General features: G+C 39.8%; 1 protein-coding gene across 8 annotated transcripts in view; it reads right to left on the bottom strand.

The window, feature by feature from the left end:
* Positions 1-5,810: 5,810 nt before the first annotated feature.
* The window catches only part of LOC133616156 (transducin-like enhancer protein 3-B), a 63,551-nt gene continuing 48,686 nt past the window's right edge, over positions 5,811-20,675 (bottom strand). For all 8 annotated transcript variants that reach the window (XM_061975287.2, XM_061975291.2, XM_061975286.2 and 5 more), the window contains exons 13-21: positions 19,857-19,992; positions 17,290-17,465; positions 16,672-16,748; positions 16,301-16,550; positions 14,252-14,499; positions 13,683-13,830; positions 13,134-13,284; positions 11,233-11,309; positions 5,811-7,085 (exon numbers count right to left, since the gene is read on the bottom strand). In XM_061975287.2, the coding sequence (XP_061831271.1) occupies positions 6,978-7,085; positions 11,233-11,309; positions 13,134-13,284; positions 13,683-13,830; positions 14,252-14,499; positions 16,301-16,550; positions 16,672-16,748; positions 17,290-17,465; positions 19,857-19,992 (1,371 nt within the window). In that variant the 3' untranslated portion in view covers positions 5,811-6,977. The remainder of the gene's footprint in view (positions 7,086-11,232; positions 11,310-13,133; positions 13,285-13,682; positions 13,831-14,251; positions 14,500-16,300; positions 16,551-16,671; positions 16,749-17,289; positions 17,466-19,856; positions 19,993-20,675) is intronic.

Genomic DNA, 20,675 nt, shown 5'->3' with positions numbered 1-20,675 from the left:
AATTTCGTTTTCGCTACCTGCCTCCACACTACAACCATCCGTTTCAATACATGCGTAATCTGTTGAATCGCTTAAGCCGCTGAAATCCGAGTCTGAATCCGAGTTAATGTCGCTATACCTTGCTGTTCTATCCGCCATGTTTGTTTGTATTGGCATCACTGTGTGACGTCACAGGAAAATGGACGGGTGTATATAACGATGGTTAAAATCAGGCACTTTGAAGCTTTTCTTAGGGATATTGCGTGATGGGTAAAATTTTGAAAAAAACTTCGAAAAATAAAATAAGCCACTGGGAACTGATTTTTAATGGTTTTAACCCTTCTGAAATTGTGATAATGTTCCCCTTTAAAGAGCGGCTGCACAAAATGCCACTTTTTTGGTGGAATTTTGCCACATTGTCCTTTTGGGACGGCGTGGCGCGGTTGGGAGAGTGGCCGTGCCAGCAACCTGAGGGTTCCTGGTTCGATCCCCACCTTCTACCAACCTCGTCATGTCCGTTGTGACACTTCAACCTTGCTCCTGATGGGTCTTGGTTAGGGCCTTGCCTGGCAGCTCCTGCCATCAGTGTGTGAATGTGTGTGTGAATGGGTGAATGTGGAAATAGTGTCAAAGCGCTTTGAGTATCTTTAAGGTAGAAAAGCGCTATACAAGTATAACCCATTAACCCATTTACCTATCATTTTCAATCCTTATATGAGATAAGCACACATAGATCTCTTTTTTTTTATGCATTCTAACTCATAAATAGGTCAGCGAACAATTGACTGGGAGTCTATAAAGCACTCTAAAAACCATCCAAACCTCCATCAACACATCAATATATGTCATGTACTAACATGCACAGTCATAACATGTAATAATTTACATATTTTAGTTATTTTAAGCAGACATCGGCAGATTTCCACAGACCCATCACAATGTTTGCTATTTCTTTCAACTTCATGAGAGACAACCATAATACAATGATCGCTTACTGTACAATGTCTGCTCTCACTTGGATGTCGACTGATGGGATTTTCATATTTTCCAGTTTAGATGAATAAATTATTCAAAATCCACATGAAGGGTTAAAAAAAGAACAACAATCAAGCGTCTTCTTGTCTTTCTCGCCATCTCGGAGTCTAAGCTGAATGTAAAAGTGAACCAATTTCTCAGTTTATGGCAACAACGTTCTACTATCCAGTTGAGAGGCATGATTTATAATCTATAATTAACTTTTTAGAGATTTATAGGCAAAATGATTACTCCCATTAGCACCATTGCTAGCCGATTACAAATTAGAATGCAAAAAAAATAATACAAACGTGTTGTTGTCTGTCATGGTTGTGAATGACAGGCAAAATTACAAAAAAAGGGCAGTTCCCCTTTTTCAACAAGCAACTCCTATAAGGCAAACAAATATATATTTTTTTGTTAGCATCATTTTCGAGTAAATTATTACTGGATGACAAGGCTAAACGTGTTACATAAGCAAGCCAGGAGCAGGCATGCTAATAGCTAAACTAGCCGCCAAGCTAGCTTTAAACAACACCAAGAAAGAAGTTCTTAGTACTTTTAAAAAAGTGTAGCTGGACCCAAAGAAAATGAACAAGTAGATTCATAAAAGTGAGAGAGAAAGATAATATAACAGCAACTGTTGCCGTGTCAGCATTGTCACAGTTAGGAAGCAACATGTAAGAGGAGGACAGATCCATCCATCAATTGGTGGCGTCGATACCAAGAGTGATAGGTCAATATTTTCATTTTCTCAAAATTATTTTTGTCAATGTTTGCAAACTCTGGATGTGATGTCTGCAGGAATGTTTTGCTTCTACGTGCTATCATAATGTAATGACACTAGCGTCGCTAGCATGAGCTAATAAGCTAACGCATTTACAGGTGTCTGTGTTAGTATCATTAAAGTACAATGGCATTATTTTCGTATTGTTTCAGTTTCACAAAATCCTCAGTAAATTCACCAAAACGTCATAGCGTAGTTATTGAGTCTGTTTAGCTGACACAGGACGACTGAGTACGAAAACCAAAAGATTTACAGTTGTGGTCAAAAGTTTACATACATTTGTAAAGAACATAATGTCATGGCTGTCTTGAGTTTACAATAATTTCTACAACTCTTATTTTTTTGTGCTAGAGCAGTGGTTCTTAACCTTGTTGGAGGTACCGAACCCCACCAGTTTCATATGTGCATTCACCGAACTCTTCTTTAGTGAAAAATAAAAAGTTTTTTCTTAATTTAATCTTACTTTATATATATTAATCATGAAATTATGTTATTATATTAAAGACATACTAATAAATATATATTTTACAAACAAAGTTACAGGAATGTACACATGATCCCATGTTTACATCTCATTGTGCAACATGTGAATGTTTTAGTGGGACCTAAATGTGATATTTGAAAAGGGTACAAGTTATTCCAAAGCAGGACCCCCTACCTAGTACACAGCTCATGAAAAACAATATATTTTGTTATTGTCATTGTAAGTGGGCCAAAACACTTATATTAGAAAATAATCTTCATGGAAATGACTGCGGTCATTTGATTATAATAATAAAACATTTAACTTATTTAGTCAGGTTTGGGACTGGTGTGCTGCTGGCAGAGGTGTGGACTCGAGTCACATGACTTGGACTCGAGTCAGACTCGAGTCATGAATTTGATGACTTTAGACTCGACTTGACAAAATGTAAAAAGACTTGCAACTCGACTTAGACTTTAACATCAATGACTTGTGACTTCACTTGGACTTGAGCCTTTTGAATTGACATGACTTGACACGACTTGCTACTTTCCCCAAAACCCAAAGATGAAAAAGTTATTCGGGAGCGCTCCGTATTTTTCATTGTGTACTTGTCTATCAGCGTTGCGTGTGTCAGCTGGTGTGGTCTCAGTACAACAGCCAATCAAATTAGATCTACTTTGTTTTCATCACACAGCATTCATCCAATCAAATTGCAGGACAACCAACGAAGAAGACATGTCCAAACCACACGCCAGTGAACAAAAAATGATACCTAAAATAATTTTGTTTGGGTATAAAAATTACGAGGTGGTCAACACAAAACGGTTTGCAGTATGCAACACATGCGGTTCCAAAATTACTGATGGAGAGGAAACAACTTCCAACTTCGTCCGGCATTTGAAGTTGCACAAAGAACGGTAAGTTTTGAATGTAAGATAACGTTTATTGGCTAAGTAACGTGACTTTTATTTGCTGTGTAGTTAAATCAGTGAGGCTGTAAACTCACTGCTAACGTTATAACGTTATTGCAAACACGGGAATCTGTTGCAGTTCACTACCTTATTCATACTTTTTGTTCAGTGATTTTTTTTAAGCAGGGTTACGTTAGTCAATATATCACACGTAACGTTAGACGGCGGTCAGCAGCACCGCGTATTTTAGCCACCTAAAAAAAAAGACAAAAATAGTAAAATAAAGGTCAGTTAAAATGTATACTATATTATGAATATGTGTACTGTTTTAGCTAGCTTTCTGACATACTGTTGGTTGTTTACCTCAGTGGTCCCCAACCACCGGTTTTGTTATGTTCACGTATATGTCATGTTTTTTCAATGTTAACACTTTTGTACAAATAAGTACATTTGCACTTTATTTTTCAATGTGTTTGTTCTGTAAAGGAATGAGTTAATGTTTAAAATGACTGGTTAATAGTGCTATTATAAAGTGCAATGTCAGCACAATTTTCTTTCCTGCAATTTAAAATGCACTTGTTTTAATAAATAAATACAGCGTTTGAAAAGCATACACAATCTGTGTTAATATATTAGTCTGTGGTTAAAAGGACTTGAAAGGACTCGAAACTCAAAATGCAGGACTTAGGACTTGACTTGAGACTTTCCAGTCCTGACTTTGGACTTGACTCGGGGTTTGCCTGTCTTGACTCGGGACTTGACTCGGACTTGAGGGCAAAGACTTGAGACTTACTTGTGACTTGCAAAACAATGACTTGGTCCCACCTCTGGCTGCTGGTGTGGCCACAGTGCATGTGCACGTCCACTGAATGCTCAAGGAGTTTTTGCGTTTGCTCAAGCATATGGAAAATTAGAAGGAACATTGTTTGAGGGTATCCATAATACGCCGATAGAGAGAAGTTTTTATTTACATGATGAGTCGGGTGTGTCTTGACCTCCGCGGCAGAGGCTCCGTCGAACCCCTGAGGCCGACTCACCGAACCCCTAGAGTTCGATCGAACCCAGGTTAAGAACCAGTGTGCTAGAGTGATTGGAGCACATACTTGTTGGTCACAAAAAACATTCATGAAGTTTGGTTCTTTTATGAATTTATTATGGCTCTAGATGTGACCAAATCTGCTGGGTCAAAAGTATACATACAGCAATGTTAATATTTGGTTACATGTCCTTTGGAGAGTTTCACTGCAATAAAGCACTTTTGGTAGCCATCCACAAGCTTCTGGTTGACTTTTTGACCATTCCTCTTGACAAAATTGGTGCAGTTCAGCTAAATTTGTTGGTTTTCTGACATGGGCTTGTTTCTTCAGCATTGTCCACATGTTCTCAATGGGGTTTAAGTCAGAACTTTGGGAAAGCCATTCTAAAACTTAAATTCTAGCCTGATTTAGCCATTCCTTTACCACTTTTGACGTGTGTTTGGGGTCATTGTCCTGTTGGAACACCCAACTGTGCCCAACACCCAACCTCCAGCTGATGGTTTTAGGTTGTCCTGAAGAATTTGGAAGTAATCATCCTTTTTCATTGTCCCATTTACTCTCTGTAAAGCACCAGTTCCATTGGCAGCAAAACAGGCCCAGAACATAACACTACCACCACCATGCTTGACGGTAGGAAAAGTGTTCCTGGGATTAAAGGCCTCACCTTTTCTCCTCCAAATATATTGCTGGGTATTGTGGCCAAACAGCTCAACAAGTGTTTCATCTAAACACATAACTTTCATCCAGGAGGTCTTATCTTTGTCCATGTGATCAGCAGCATACTTTAGACGAGCCTTAAGGTGTCGCTTCTGGAGTAAGGGCTTCCTTCTTGCATGGTAGCCTCTCAGTCCATGGCGATGCATAACACGCTTGACTGTGGACACTGACACCGGTGTTACAGCAGCTTCCAATTCATTGCAGACCTGCTTTTTGGTGGTTCTCGGTTGACTCTTGATCACCCTGACCAATTTTTTCTCAGCAGCTTGCCTTTTCTTCCTGATCGTGGCAGTGACAAAACTGTGCCATGCACTTTATACTTACGGCCGATTGTCTGCACAGTTTCTCTTTGGATCCTGCACTTCTTTGAAAAGGCTCTAAGTGACTTTCCTGACTTGTTCAAGTCAACGATTTGTTTTTTCAGATCTGTGCTGAGTTCCTTTATCTTTCCCATTGTCGCGTTTGCAACCGAGTCTAATGACTGCCCTATTGAAATGGGCTCAGAAAAGTCAACAGGTGTCGTCAATCATAATCACTCACATGAAGTTAAGAGGCCATGCCTTGAAGCTAATTTGATTTGATTGTAACTTTTCTACATCACCAAAATTGATAATGTATGTTGCTGTATGTATACTTTTGCAGATTTGGTCACATTTTCAGTAGACCCATAATACATTCATAAAAGAACCAAACTTCATGAATGCTCCTATCACTCTATCACAAAAAAAAAATAGAGTTGTAGAAATGCTTAACTGTCAGTAGCACTCATCACAATTAAAAATGTACAGTTAATCGGTATTGGCATCGGTCGATCTCACAGATGATTGGTGTTGGCAGCGTAAAAAAACGGATTGGCTCACATTTGTTTCATCATTGTGCTTAAATAAACAAATACAAAAAACAGTTCTTGATTTATTAACAATTGTACAATTCTTCCCAGTGCTGACAGTTTTTGCTACATACTTTGGTGTAACACAGTGGGATGCGAACCCCTTTTTGTTTTCTGTGGAAAAAGGCTAACTTTGTCATGTAAAAAAACAAAAAAACAAAAACAGGATGACTCACTCCAGTCTTCAACATGAGCAACACTAGATTCAGTCTCTTGTGTATTTGTCTGCATTTCTCCCACAGGTTTCTGAGGAGAGGCACACGTCATTCCACGCCATTCCACGTCACACCGGCCTGCCAGCCACGAGCGGCCCAACACATTCCAGGAATATCGATAAGACACGAAAGGGCAGAATGTTTCCAATGGTTTAGAATGGACTGACGTTTGGCCGTAGTTAAGAAATCAATGGTGCATTTCGGTGTCCCCCATTACGTAAAAGCACATTGTCATTAAGTTCATGCCTGCTGCAGTGCTTCTGCTGCCAACTGAGGTCCAAAGGGTTGGGCTAAACATTAAATGTCTCCCAAAAAAACAAGTCTTGCAAAAAAAAAAGGAGACAGCTAGCACAGACAGAGCATTACACAATTAAAAAAAATCTTATATACACATATGAATGACATTTACAACAAATTGTATCAGTGTCTTGCTGGGTCCCCACAGTGGCACAAATGAGTGGTTGGCCCGGCTCAATCAAAAGCCCACATTATCACCGAGATGAAAGGCCATTTAAATGTTCCGCAATGTCCCCCACTTTGCAGTGTGTTGAGACAATCAGCCCACACAATGTGCGTCAAGGAAAAATCAGTTCAAAAGTTGTCATCTATGATTTGCTACCCCACCCAGATATGTTCTCACAGAACGGGAGCCAAAGCAAACCTACCACAAGTACACCCAGGACATGAAAATATATATATTTATAATATTTATAGAAAATGTCTATTTAATCCGATATGTACACTTTTCACAAGACGTCTGTGGACAGGCGGTCCTCAGTGGTGAAGCGCTGCTTCACTGGGCAAAAATACAAAGAAAACATTTGAAAAATGCCAAAAAACGTGAACCCACGCTGTAAAAAAAACCATCTCCCCTGCAGTGGACATATCCGAGGGCGTATCGTCACTTCCTGATGTGTTCCACCTTGCAGGTGGACGGCGGGGCGAGGGGACACGAGGACGGTCTAGTAGATGACCTCGTACACTGTGGCCTTCTTGTCACCAGAACCTGTCACGATGTATTTGTCATCCGCTGAGATGTCACAGCTCAGGACAGAGGACGACTCCTTGGACTGCACAAAGAAATAGAACACCGGGTCATGGTTAGCTACGTATGAACGCCAACGTGCGAGGCAGTCAAGTGCCCTGCGGGAGGTTTTAGCAACCGCCCACTTTAGGAAAGAGAAAACACACTGATGTTCCTTTGACTGGTAACATCTTAACAGACAAGTTCAGCAGTGGTGAATGCCAGGTAATGCAACTAATATAGGAATTTAGTCTGAGTAATAATCACAGTTTCATGATTATCACATTATTCATGCACTGCTTCTTTTTGCAACAACACATTTATAAAATCACATATTCCTTAGAGATATCGATGTGTTATTAATTACTGACGGAAATAAGTTATGAAATAACATAATAACAGTAGGGTAAAGTTGTTCCAATACCAAAATTTTGGTATTGGAACAGTACTTTTCGATACATTTCAAAATAAAAGGGAAATGATACCTTAAACATATGTTTCTTCTTGCAATTGAAGAACAATTTTGTCATTAAATAAGATAGTGAACATTCTAGACAACTACTCTTTTAGTAGTCAGTAAGCAAACAAAGGCTCCTAATTTGGCTGCTGATGTATGCAGTAACGTAGCGCATAAATTCTGATTGTATTATTTTGTCAAAATGGATTAACCAAAAATATCAAACAAAGCACCAATATGATTCAGTTTAAGAGACTGTTCAAACCACAAGTGTTCACAAAGTACACAGAAGAATAATAATGGACATCTTGAACCCCCTTTTTTTTTTTTGAGATAAAGATTATTTATGTATTTAATATTTGTTTACTTACTATGGTATTTATTTATTCACTGTTCTGTTACAGAGAATAAGGTATGAAAAGGGGTATGATTAAATAAACTCAGCTTCTTCCTACTCTTTATTAATATAGTTGTTAATTTACTGTTAATACCTGGTTATCTTCTGTTTTAACAAGTTCCATCTACACTTCTGTTAAAATGTAATAATAACTCATTCCTTTGTTGTTTGGATACTTTACATTAGTTTTAGGTGATAGTACAATTTTTTGGTATCAATCCAATACCAAGTAGTTACAGGATCATACATTGGTCATCATACTTAAAGTTATTCTGTCTGCAGAGACATATTTCCTTACTTTATAGACAATATAAAAAAGGACAATAGATTTTGTAATGATAAAAAATATCAATGTAATTATTGTAGTATCGACGAGATATGGCTCTTGTACTTGGTATCGTTACAGTCGATGTATCTATAGATCTAGCCATTTATTTACATTCAGGAACACTCGCTTGCTGTTCGCTATTGTATCTTCCTACGGTGTGGAGTGAAGCATGATTAGTTAACTGCGGATGGATGTTAGCCGCTTGCTAGTTATGTCTTAAAGCACCTCCTGTAGAGCGGCGCTTTGGTGTTTATAGTGTCACATTTATCGTTTGGACGCATTTTGGTTTAAAAACATTCTGCCTCTTATGTGTCCACACAATGTCTGCTTGTAAGTACTCCGTACGTGTGTGTTGCCGAACATGTGCCTCTGCTCCAGCAGTGACAACGGCGTGCCGTAATGGCAATAAACAAAACAATAAAAAATAGTACTGGTATGTTTCAGAGGCAGTATAGTACCGTTTTTAATTCATTAGTACTAGTATAACGTACAACCCTACAGTACAAAACAATAAATATCAACAAAAATATTGTTAAAACATTTAAAAAAATAATAATTGTATTATTAATTTTGGACTAAAAGGTACTTCATTGGTCCTCCAGGGGAAATTTCTATGACTCAAAGAGTTTTATTTGCCATACCCGTACACATTTGCACACGCCTATTTATTGATTTTTAATCATCAGTTTTAGGCTGTGCTAATAAATGGAATGCAACACAATTACATCCCACCAGGGTATAGTGCGGTTATTCTACAAGCTCCTGAATGTATGTTAGTTATTACCTTTGCTATATAGACTTACATTGCCTGGACACTCAAAATTCGATATAGAACGCTGTCATTGGAGTCTATGAAATACCGATTGCGTTATTCCCGAAATCGCGTAGAATCCTTTTTTTTATTTTTTATTACCCTTTTATGATATTTTCATACGATATGAATTACATTAATGCCGACTTTTGAGCTTTTAATACTATCGCTATATTGCGATAATCCACGTTGGCGAGACATTCTAGCTGTGTCCCGCAAATTTGACAGTGACAAGCGAACGGACGCGTTCTCGCTAGCGATTTATCGGCTAATGTCACATCACTGTACAAAGCTGCTTCTAAAACACTGATTCTTGCCAGGCGGTATCGTTATCACTGGAGTACCATATATTGTTACATCGCCATCCTATGATGTTGTTGGATTAGAATTATGATTAAAATTGAAATCATTCAATGATTTTGAAAATGTTTAAGTATCAGTATGTATGACCAATAGTGCCCCTTTAACTACTTGGTTTTGGATCGGTTCCCAAATTTGTATTATCGCCCAAAAATAATGTTAAGTATCCAAACAACAGAATAAGTGCTTATTACATTTTAACAGAAATGCAGACAGAACCATGTTACAGCAGAAAGTAAATTAGCAACAAGATTAATAATAGGTTGTAGCGCAATATATAACCACATATGTCAGCAGCTAAATTGGGAGTCGTAACTTCGTTTGACATGTATTATGATTTAGAAGCCAAATTATATATTGTGATATACACTATATTGCCAAAAGTATTTGGCCACCTGCCACCATAGGGTTCTATATGATGTCGGTCCACCATTTGTAGCTATTACAGCTTCAACTCTTCTGGGAACGCTGTCCACAAGGTTGCTGAGTGTCTTTATAGCAGTGGTTCTTAACCTTTTTGGGGGTACCGAACCCCACCAGTTTCATATGCGCATTCACCGAACCCTTCTTTAGTGAAAAATAAAACATATATATTTTTTCAAATTCAAGACAAAGTTATATGTTTTTTTACTGGTGCACAAAATGTACCATGCATGAACATCACCTTGTTCTAAGAACAAAACCAACACAGTGCATGAACTCACAACAAAATACACACCTGCAAATCAGTGTGACTTCTGCTGTGTCACTCTCATGTCATTTTCACAGCAGAGTCTGTTCCTTTTCTTCGTTTTTATGTCCAGCATCCTCGAAAAGGATTGCTCGCAAAGATATGTTGTAACAAATGGTATAAAAAATTCCAGGGCTTAACTAATAACTGGATACTGTACTTTTCCATTTGTTGACACCAAAATGTTGAAAGCGTTGTTGTTCTGAAGAGTTGCTGTTGAAACCTGAATTTCAATGATTTCGTGGAGGTATTCATCATTGACATTTACTGTCTCAACAGCAAACGTGAACGGCTGTCTCACCCATGCTGGATATGACTCTCTTGTAGGGAAATATCCGTCGAGAGACTTTGCAAGCTCATCTAAGTGCGTGGCAATTGTTTGCTTTAGTTCCATGGGTACAGAAATTTCTCGGATTCCAGACACATCTCGTCGTTCACATGTGCTCCACTGAATGCTCAAGGAGTTTTTGCGTTTGCTCACGCATATGGAAAATTAGAGGGAACATTGTTTGGGAGCATCCATTATACGCCGATAGGGAGAAGTTTTATTTACACGATGAGTTGGGTGTGTCTTGACCTCTGCGGTGGAGGCTCCGCCGGCCGAACCCCTGAGGCTGACTCACCGAACCCCTAGGGTTCGATCGAACCCAGGTTAAGAACCACTGCTTTATAGGAATTTTCGACCATTCTTCCAAAAGCTCATTGGTGAGGTCGAGAAGGCCTGGCTCTCAGTCTCCGTTCTAATTCATCCCAAAGGTGTTCTATCGGGTTCAGGTCAGGACTCTGTGCAGGCCAGTCAAGTTCATCCACACCAGACTCTGTCATCCATGGCATCCTATGACGGTTCCACGCTGGAAATCACTGTGCTCCTGAGAGCGGCCCAATCTTTCACAAATGTTTGTAGAAACAGTCTCCATGCCTATGTGCTAGATTTTATACACCTGTGGCCGGGCCAAGTGATTAGGACACCTGATTCTGATAATTTGGATGGGTGGCCAAATAATTTTGGTAACATCGTTATCACAAGAGGCTGCAATATAGGTCACAAAGTAGATTTTAGGCCATATTGCCCATCCCGAGTGTATGCTGTTGTTCGACATTGTTTGATACCTGGAATATGCTGGCTCCATAGGGAGTCCTCCATGCGTTCAGCAGGTTGTCCTTCCCTGTGCTCACAAACCATTTTCCTGAAAATACAGAATGAAAGTCTTCAGAATACAATCTGTAGTCTAAGCACACAGTCTTCTTAGAGACTCTTGTTGAAGAACATTATTGCATAATGACTAAATATCAACGGTCATGAAACCCTAATTGGGGGCAATAGCCTGACATAAGTGATCAGAAAGTACATAATGTGGGCTCACACTTTTCCCAGTCAGACAATTATTCAAATCACCTTCTAATTACCCAAACGATTAGTTGGCTTTCGGTGTAATTAATGGTAGCAAAGCCCAGAAGAAGCATCATTTGAATAAAGCAGCTATAGTAGTTTTCGGGGTTGGTCGTGGGTGTTAAACAACGGTTCATTTGTGTGCAGTTATAGTTTGCAACTTATGTGCCCATGAGCAAAGCAGTTTGAAGAGAGGATTATTTTTCCTCAATGGGTATGTCTGTTAAATAACAGCTTCCATGTTAACCCCATGGGCCCTGACAAAGTGATGTAAGTCGTTGATGTGTCTTTCACGCGCACGTGTCAGTTTTTTTGTTCCTTCTTCTTAACACTGCAGTGTTAATTGATATTGTGTAATGGGTTCTAATAAGTAGTTCAGTCTCATGATAGCTGCAGCATGCCCATGGTTTACATCGTTTGTTCACAGCTGTAATACTGTGAGACCTGCAGCTTCCATTCACCTGAACCAAAATAAGACCCTAATACTTAGGTGAGTGGCAGAGGTCTACAGTGGTACCTCGTTTTGTTTGTAAATGTGTTGGACCAAAAATCAATGTTTAAGATGGACAAACACTTTTAAAGAGTAAAACATACACGTAGAATGTCTGCAACTTGTGGATGACAGATCAGACAGCGGACAATAAGGCTATGTCTACACTAAGTCGTTTAACCCCTTAAACTAATAATTATTTAGCCTAAGCCCCGTTTCAGCCACACTAAATCAGCGTTTAAAGTCCCCCTCCTCGGACAAATTTTTACACGGGTAAGTCAGCTGTGTAATTCTTGAATCTCCGGCACTTAGCTTTGTATGGACTCATTGATCATTTACAAAGTGAGTTTGGAGAGAAAGTGACGCCAGAAAGACCATGCCCACACAGGTAGTGACATCAGAAAGAACGCGCCACAGCCAGCTTCATAATAAAGCGGTTTCATAACTTGTAGGTAACCACTGCAAATATAAAGGTGAGTCATCCAGACATGCCCGTGTTTCTCATTCCTCTAAACGTACAGACGCTTGTGGAAATCCCACATCAATACCTTAAGAGAAAGCAATTGCAGCTATTTTGGATACAACACTTCTCAGACGGCAAGAGAACGTTCCAATGTCCTGCTGGGTTAGCTGTGTTTCTACTTAGCAAAAAACTTTGTCCATTTGTCGAAGGAGAGACAATGAGAATGCGAGTTCCCGTGGAAGTGATAAAAAAGGTAGCATATTTTTTTCCCTATTTCTGGGGTTACAGTTCGAAGAAACACTTATAGCATTGATAACTAACTAATAAAATCCTGAGTAAATTCAATGAATAAAAAAAAAAAGCCTCAAAATATTTCGACTTTTCCAGCAAAATTCGGACAAAGCTGCCCAAACTCATGCATTTTAGGCCGCAATAATCACAGAAAAAAGGCTCCAAAATCCTGCAGGTAATTTGGATGACAGAATGATAGTCGAGATGGTATATGAAAACAGGAGCAAAATCTATGTTTTTTTAATTGAAAACCGAATCATACGAAAATTGGGGCGTACAAAACCTGAGATACCACTGTACATGACAAACCATTTAAGATGTTGCCCAGCCAACCAAACCTTTAGTGTGGTAATAATGCAATAAATAATATTTCGTACCACAGTAGGCAAACTTGAGCGAGAGGACACAGCTTTCGTGCAGATGTAACTGGTACTTGTCAGGCTTGGTGTGGTGCAACACTTCCACATTGCTGCTCTCCATGCCCACAGCCAGCCATTCTCCAGTGGGACAGTAGCCTAGAGAGAAGATCTGAACAAGAACAAACAAAATAGATTTGTTTTAAATCCGTGAAACCTCTTCATTTTTAAAGGATGATCAATTTGGAATTTGTTAAAAAAGCAAGACACAACTTTGAAGTTTGAACCGCAGCCATGCATGGGTGGGAGGTCAGGAAGTTGTCCTAGCATTACGTTCTGTTCCTTCGTTACTCATTCATTATTAAAATGAACAGGGGTTAAGTTAACACTCGCACGACATTAAGAATGTTAACATTCTACTTAAAATGTTCCCTGATAGTTACAGGTTTTATAATGACCACAGTTCATTAATATGCCCATTATACTTGTATATAACGGATTGTGTTCAACCTTGGAGGTTGAACACAATGAAAAGGAGAGATGAACATGTTTGATTAAGCTTGTCTGTACCTGTGAGGTAAAGTCGTGTTGCTGGAGCTGCCGTCCTTCTCTCAAATCCCAGGAGCGGACTGTGTTGTCCAAGCCTCCAGTCCAGAGCTTGGTCCCATCATGGGAAATGTCGATACAGCTGGCTCCATCTGTGTGGCCCTGGAACTGCCTGGAATAAGACAGGAGCAAATGGTAAATGGTAAATGGGTTGTACTTGTATAGCGCTTTACTACCTTTTTAAGGAACTCAAAGCGCTTTGACACTATTTCCACATTCACCCATTCACACACACATTCACACACTGAAGGCTGGAGCTGCCATGTAAGGCACTAACCAGGACCCATCAGGAGCAAGGGTGAAGTGTCTTGCTCAAGGACACAACGGATGTGACTAGGATGGTAGAAGGTGGGGATTGAACCAGTAACCCTCAGATTGCTGGCACGGCCACTCTCCCAACTTCGCCACGCCGTCCCCAGAGCAGAAGAGGAAGCCTCTCCGGTTTAATCACAATTCTTAAAATACTGTAAGTGGTGCGGTTTTAAGCGCCGTAATATGCAAGGCATTTTTATTGACATGTTGGGAGCACTGACCTAACAAGGGTCTGATTATGGAGGTCCCACACAGCTATGTTTCCATCGGAGCAGCAGGAGAAGCAGACCTTGGCATCGGGACTTATCGCCAGTGCGTAGCAGGCTGGGGCAGAGGAGGTAAGCTCCGCCTTAATGCGTGGCGTCTGTGATGCCAAGTCCCAGATGGTCAGCGTGCTGGCCTCGCCACCCACGATCAGGGTGCGGCCGTCAGGCAACAGCTTGCAAGAGCGGATGTAATTGTCCCGGTTCTAGAGCAGAAACAAGTAGTGAGCATCATCCAGATAAATTGAGAATATTTTCACAATCTAAAAAAATCTAACAGTTCAGAAAATCCATAGAGATAATATGGTGGTACCTCGGTTTTTGTACATTCCACTCCTTGTCTTGATTTGGTTTTAAACAAACATTTTCGGCTACCTTTTTATCCGGTTTTTGTATAGAGTCTTGATTATTGGTTGACCAAACATTAGGCGTGACATACTACAGTAGCACCACAATTTACGAACTGGGAGGCAGCTCTTAACACAAAACACTTGTATCTCAAATAAATGTCTCGTATTGAAATTAATTGAAATAAATACATTTAAACTGCTTCCACGTCAATCACACCATCAGCAGCTTTTCTCGATTATTTTCATTGATAAATGTCCGCCAATTAGATATTGACATTTTAGACAAAACAGACTTCTGTTTCAGTATGGTGCAGACTAGCAGTGATACGCTCGAATTGCTTCGCCAAGTTGGCGACATGCTCGGTCATTTTTTGATGATTTATTTCTTTATTTCAATGAATATCATCCACATTTTTCTTTTTAGTACAGTCTTTCACACTCACTCACTTCCATCCCATAGTTGGAAAACAAAGTTATGTCCATCTCTAGCTATAAGCTAATACTATCGAGTAAGACCAGATGTTCTGGGCGGATCTTACGGCATTCACTGTAGCATTTGCTATGCCAATTAATGGCAGGGATGTTTTTATAGTGAATTTTTTTCTAGCATCTTCAAGCGTAACAAATAGCAGAGAGACCGCTGTTATCTCAAAACACTTAAGTTGGGGCACTCTTAAGTTGAAGTACCACTGTAGCTCTCATTCTGTGGAATTAGGCGCCCAAACAAAAGAATCACGTGTTGGTGATCAGTATCTGTGCTTGATTTATTGAGTACAATAGTAAAATAAGGCAATGATGAGGCGAAGAAAGCTTTGATAAAGAATGTGAGAAACACTATTGAATACAAGAAAAAACTGCTGGTAGCATAGTATGAAGGTAGTGTGTATGGTTCTCCCCTTTTCCCTAGTCACTCATCGCTGTTCACAATAAAATGCTACAATTATCAATTTCATTGCCTGGACGGAAGAATTTTTTTAACACCATTTCTTATAGGAATAAGTCCTTTTGTTTTCATACGATTTGCTTTCCGCTGACATTTTATAATGGATTATTAACTAAATCCGAGGTACAATATCACTGTATTAAGAGTTCAGTACCTCTCTGGTAAACCTGAATTGTGCGGTTTTCTAAAAGGCCTCTGCGTGCCTATCATGTTAAAGTGATGTTAAACAGTATGAGCTTTAACAAGAAATACAGGCAGGAGACAGGGAAGGAGTCAATACTGTGAATATTTTTTTACGGATAAAACAGCACCCTGATGGCTTTATAAGACTGAATTGCACTCTTAATGCATCTGCGGGTGTTTTAGGCCATATGAACAGTATGAAGCCACAGTATCAAAATGAGAAATGGGAGGCAGTTGAGAGGACACAATGAGCTGGGTAACAGCAGACAAGGTCAGCCAATCAGAACATATTTACACAGCAGGACTTTTTTCCTCTGCAAAAGATTATTTCAGCACAGCACAGCCAGGCACTGCTGAATTACTCACAATTCGGTCCAACTAGAATTTGGAGTTAAGCTACAGTTGGATGGGGAAATCGGGCTGAAGCAATGAGCTGTCATACAGAGAGTATATAATGTATCACTGCTGCCTGGAACCCTGTGAAATAGGGCATTCTGCCATGACTTGCAAGAAACAAAGACAACTAATTACCAGACAGTCGAGTTGGGACACAGGGCTCTTGCTGCCCGGTTGGCTGATGTCCCAGATCTTCACACAGCCCTTGCCGCCCGTGTAGACGTGACGTGTGGGGTTGCTGATGGTGACAGCGCACACAACTTCCCCGTGACTCAGCGTGTTGATCTGACGAGCGTGGCGTGGGATGCCTGGGCCTATAAGTGCGTCTGGAGGGAAGGGCACAGGCTGCATCTGACCGTCTGCACTCACATGAAAAGAATAAGCCCTGCAAAGGAGTCAGGGGGGAGAGGAGAGAGATTAACTTTAGTCTCCTGTCATTTTGACACAGATTGTTGAAAAGATAAAATTGTTTTGTAATATAATGTCATAAGAGCTCAAATACTCACGGCTTTCCTCCTGAAATAGAAGTGAGGCTGGTTGGGAGGCCTGGAGCTCTCATGTGGGGATGAGGGTCAAACCCCGCCTGCATAAACAAGCAATGAGTGGCATTAAAAACAAATTATACCGTGCTGATATAAAATGAGATGGTACAATAGTCAAGTTAGAAATTATGTCACATTTCATCTGCTAGCACCCTGAGAAATAGTAATGTTTTCAGATAAATCCCTTGAAAGCCGTGGATTCTTCTCGATGGCAGACAAAGAAGCTTTCTACAAGATAATACAACTTGCTAATACTAATCAAAACCTGGGAGATTTTCAAACATGACATTCATTTTGGGAAAGAGCCTTTTTAAGCCTTTAGAATGCTAACTAGGGAACATCAAAGCCATGGGAGCACAGCGGTTTTTGCACTTTTTCATTAAGTACACAATGAAGAGGAGCAGACATATTCACAACGAGTTATGGAAATACAGACTGAACATTTAAATGCCTCAAAGTCATTTGGTAAATACATTGTACAATAATGAGCCAAGATGGATCATTTACTTGCATAAAAGGGTTTTGCTACAAGTATATCATGTGTGAAATGGACATTTAGAACCATGAAGATAACATATTTACAATTGGTGAGCGTCCATAAGCAGCAGCCGCAGCAGCCACGCTCATCTGAGGTGAAATAAGGCCAGGGTAGACACCCGCATTGGTCAGGGATCCATTCATTTCATGATGACCCATCATCGCAAATGGGGTGGCGTAGGAACCTGCAATAGACAGCGGTGTGCGAAGGGCAGGGGCAGCTTCAGAGGAGAAAAGATCATTTCAGTTAGTTACATACAAACCTTGTAGACAATTTAACACTTTAAATATTACATTATTTGATTTATTTACGTGAGTGCATCATTTAATGACAGTTGTGTTGTCTTTAGCTGGACTTTGTAAAAAAGTCATGTAGTAAACAGCCAATAATGTGAGTTTCCCATATAGCGGAACCATTTGCAAACTTTTAGATCGAGCCAAATGTGCCTTCATGTGCGAACCATGTCTCTTTGTACGAATTCTTCATTAATTCATTTTGTGTTCCGCTTGCAAGCAAAAAGCTGGGCACAGTATTTAAGTGAGGAGGCGGAGCCCTTCACATTTCTTGCTGCACATTGCATGACATTACCAATCACTCACTACTGTGTGCCGTTTTTTGACAGGTTTTGTCCATTTTGAGTCGCAAAAACTCAACAGACCAGCGTTGAAAGAAAGAGAAAATTGCTGTGAAGTTAAAAAAAAAACCTATTTGCGAGGAGTACATTAATGGTGGTCACAAGTATGGAATAATTGACGAGGCAGGCGTTGTACTACAGTAAGTTTTAATTGTGATGAGACCGGACTTTTCTCAAAAATTATGCCAGAGCGGACTTATTTCACAGTGGAGAAAAAGACACTACACTACACGTGGCACAAGAGCCCACACATGCACACCCCCTCTCCCGCACACAACCCAGATCCCGGCCCCAGATCCCACAGACGTCCTTCTCTGTCCCTTTTTACTGCTTTCTCCTCAGCTGATTGTCAATGTTAATGTTGGTGGCCTTTCCTTTTTTAAATGATTATTGTAGAAATATTGTTGTTAAAAGTTAAGGATTTTGTCATTTCTGATTGATTGTGAAACCACCATAGTGACTTTTGTGTGTGAGCGTGTGTTGCTAGAGCAGTGCATACAGCACAGTTCAGCTTGTTAATAAATATTAAAGTTGATCCATCACCCCCTTATGTGTGTTTGATATACAGTACTGTATAGCACGTTATATTATGTTCAAAGTGTACAAACCTTCACTAAAATATGGACTTTTGTCAAGGCTGCAACCCATTATTCATAATTACATTGTTTCTTATGGAGAAAATTGCTTCACTGTACACACTTTTTGATTTATGAAGCCCTTTTAAAAACCAAATAAGTTAAGTTAAAGTACCAATGATTGTCACACACACACTAGGTGTGGTGAAATTTGTCCTCTGCATTTGACCCATCCCCTTGTTCACCCCCTGAGAGGTGAGGGGAGCAGTGGGCAGCAGCGGTGCCGCGCCCGGGAATAATTTTTGGTGATTTAACCCCCAATTCCAACCCTTGATGCTGAGTGCCAAGCAGGGAGGTAATGGGTCCCATTTTTATAGTCTTTGGTATGACTCAACCGGGGTTTGAACTCACAACCTACCGATCTCAGGGCGGACACTCTAACCACCAGGCCACAGTTTGTAAATTGAGGTTTCACTGTACATTAGTTTGTTGCGGCCCAAATTGGATAAACTTACACCACTACTACGGATGTAATGATATAAAAAATTCATATCACAGTTATTATGACCAAAACTATCATTATTATCGCAGTATTGTTGAATGGGCTCAAAAAGTACTTATGCACGCACTGGTATATTTACATTTTTTAGAAAGCCCACTATTTTGCTTGTTTTGTGTTTCTTTTGCTTCACTGATAAGAGTGTTTTGGCAGGTGTTGTGGTGTCTGTTCAGCGGTCCTTGAATGGGCTGTAAAAACACCCCCTTGTCCAATATATATCTATATATATATATATATATCGATCACTGTGCACAATTGAATAACTTAGTTGCTTAGACAGCAATGTGTTCATAAAAGTTTAGATTGGAGTATGTCGTTTCTTCAAGAGAAACACATTTTTGTATCTTGTATTTATGTTAGCACTTAAGCTAGAACGCTAGCGCCAGCCCGTCTGTGAGTTTATAAAAGTGTGGCTATCAATCACGTTTTTTTGATCATTTTAATTAAAATTGTTTTTATCGCAGTCATAACTAATATAATTTATTGTGACATCCCTAATTGCTACAAATAGATTTGGTACTTCCTGTTAAGAATTCTCCATGTTAATGCATAGTTGTGCAGACTTTGTCTTTGTTTCCCCAACAGCCACAACCAACCACCACAGATAGCTCAAATTCCAGTTGTAAACATTGAACACTCCCAAATACGATGGTAAACATGAAAGGTTCAATAATCAGCCCTTTGAGACACTTGTGATTTAGGGCTATATAAATAAACATTGATTGATTGATTGAATAATCTGACATTGGTTTATTTAAAACTTAGTCAACTAGCTACACCACAGACTTTTTTGTCGTTATGCAAAATATGTTTACAGTTCAGGGGTATGAGAGTGTCTACTACCTAATGCTTCCATTCCAGGAGGTTTGCCCATTGTCAGAGGCCTCAGTCCAGGAGTGGTGCTCGTTCCTGGTGTGGGCGCCTCATTCCTGGGCGTAGGTGTGTTGGATTTCAGGCTCGGTGTTGATGACTTGTCATTCTAAAACAACAAACACCTTTTAGTGGTTTTGCACATTTGTATTGTAAGGACAGTCAATAGTTCTCAGCGACATGGAAAAGAAGTGTGGAAAATATCAAATGTCCTAAAGGAACACACCTGCCTGTTGAAAAAAAGTGTAAATAACAAAAACCTAGGCAGTTGCGAAAACTCCCTCTGGCAAGAAAATCCAGAGTGACAATCCAAACAGACAGCTCAGGGTAATCCAATCTAACACTGACAATTCATTACAGCCATGGTTAGAGTGGTTGGCGTAGGTCAAAGCATAAACCGTTGCTAAGAAGTCGAGCTCGTTAAACATAGCTGGACAAGCTAGATGATGGCCCAAACACATAATTAAGCTCTGTCTTCTTTTCCAAATCAAGGGAAGAAAAGTCAGGGTTTCAACTTGGGGACACACATTAAATAGGGCTGTAGAGAAGCTGGCTGGGTGGTGAAGTGGAGTGATGTGGTTTACAAACCTTGAATGGTATAGTTTAGTGCTGTGCAATATCACAATATATATCATAGTAAGTGCGACATAAAAATGTCTATTGTATGATGTAGCTTTCGCTGCCGCTGTTTCACCGCTCAGTAAGTGCTATCTTTCTATCTGTGTGCTTCTAATTGTTTTACAGCTTTTGTTATTCCTTCTCAAACATATTTTGCAGTCTTATCAAACTTAC

This window comes from Nerophis lumbriciformis, linkage group LG15 (assembly GCF_033978685.3).
Source record: "Nerophis lumbriciformis linkage group LG15, RoL_Nlum_v2.1, whole genome shotgun sequence".
In the NCBI taxonomy this organism is placed as follows: domain Eukaryota; kingdom Metazoa; phylum Chordata; class Actinopteri; order Syngnathiformes; family Syngnathidae; genus Nerophis; species Nerophis lumbriciformis.
The sequence above is the reverse complement of the archived record's forward strand: the minus strand, read 5'-3'. Positions and strand labels throughout refer to the sequence as shown.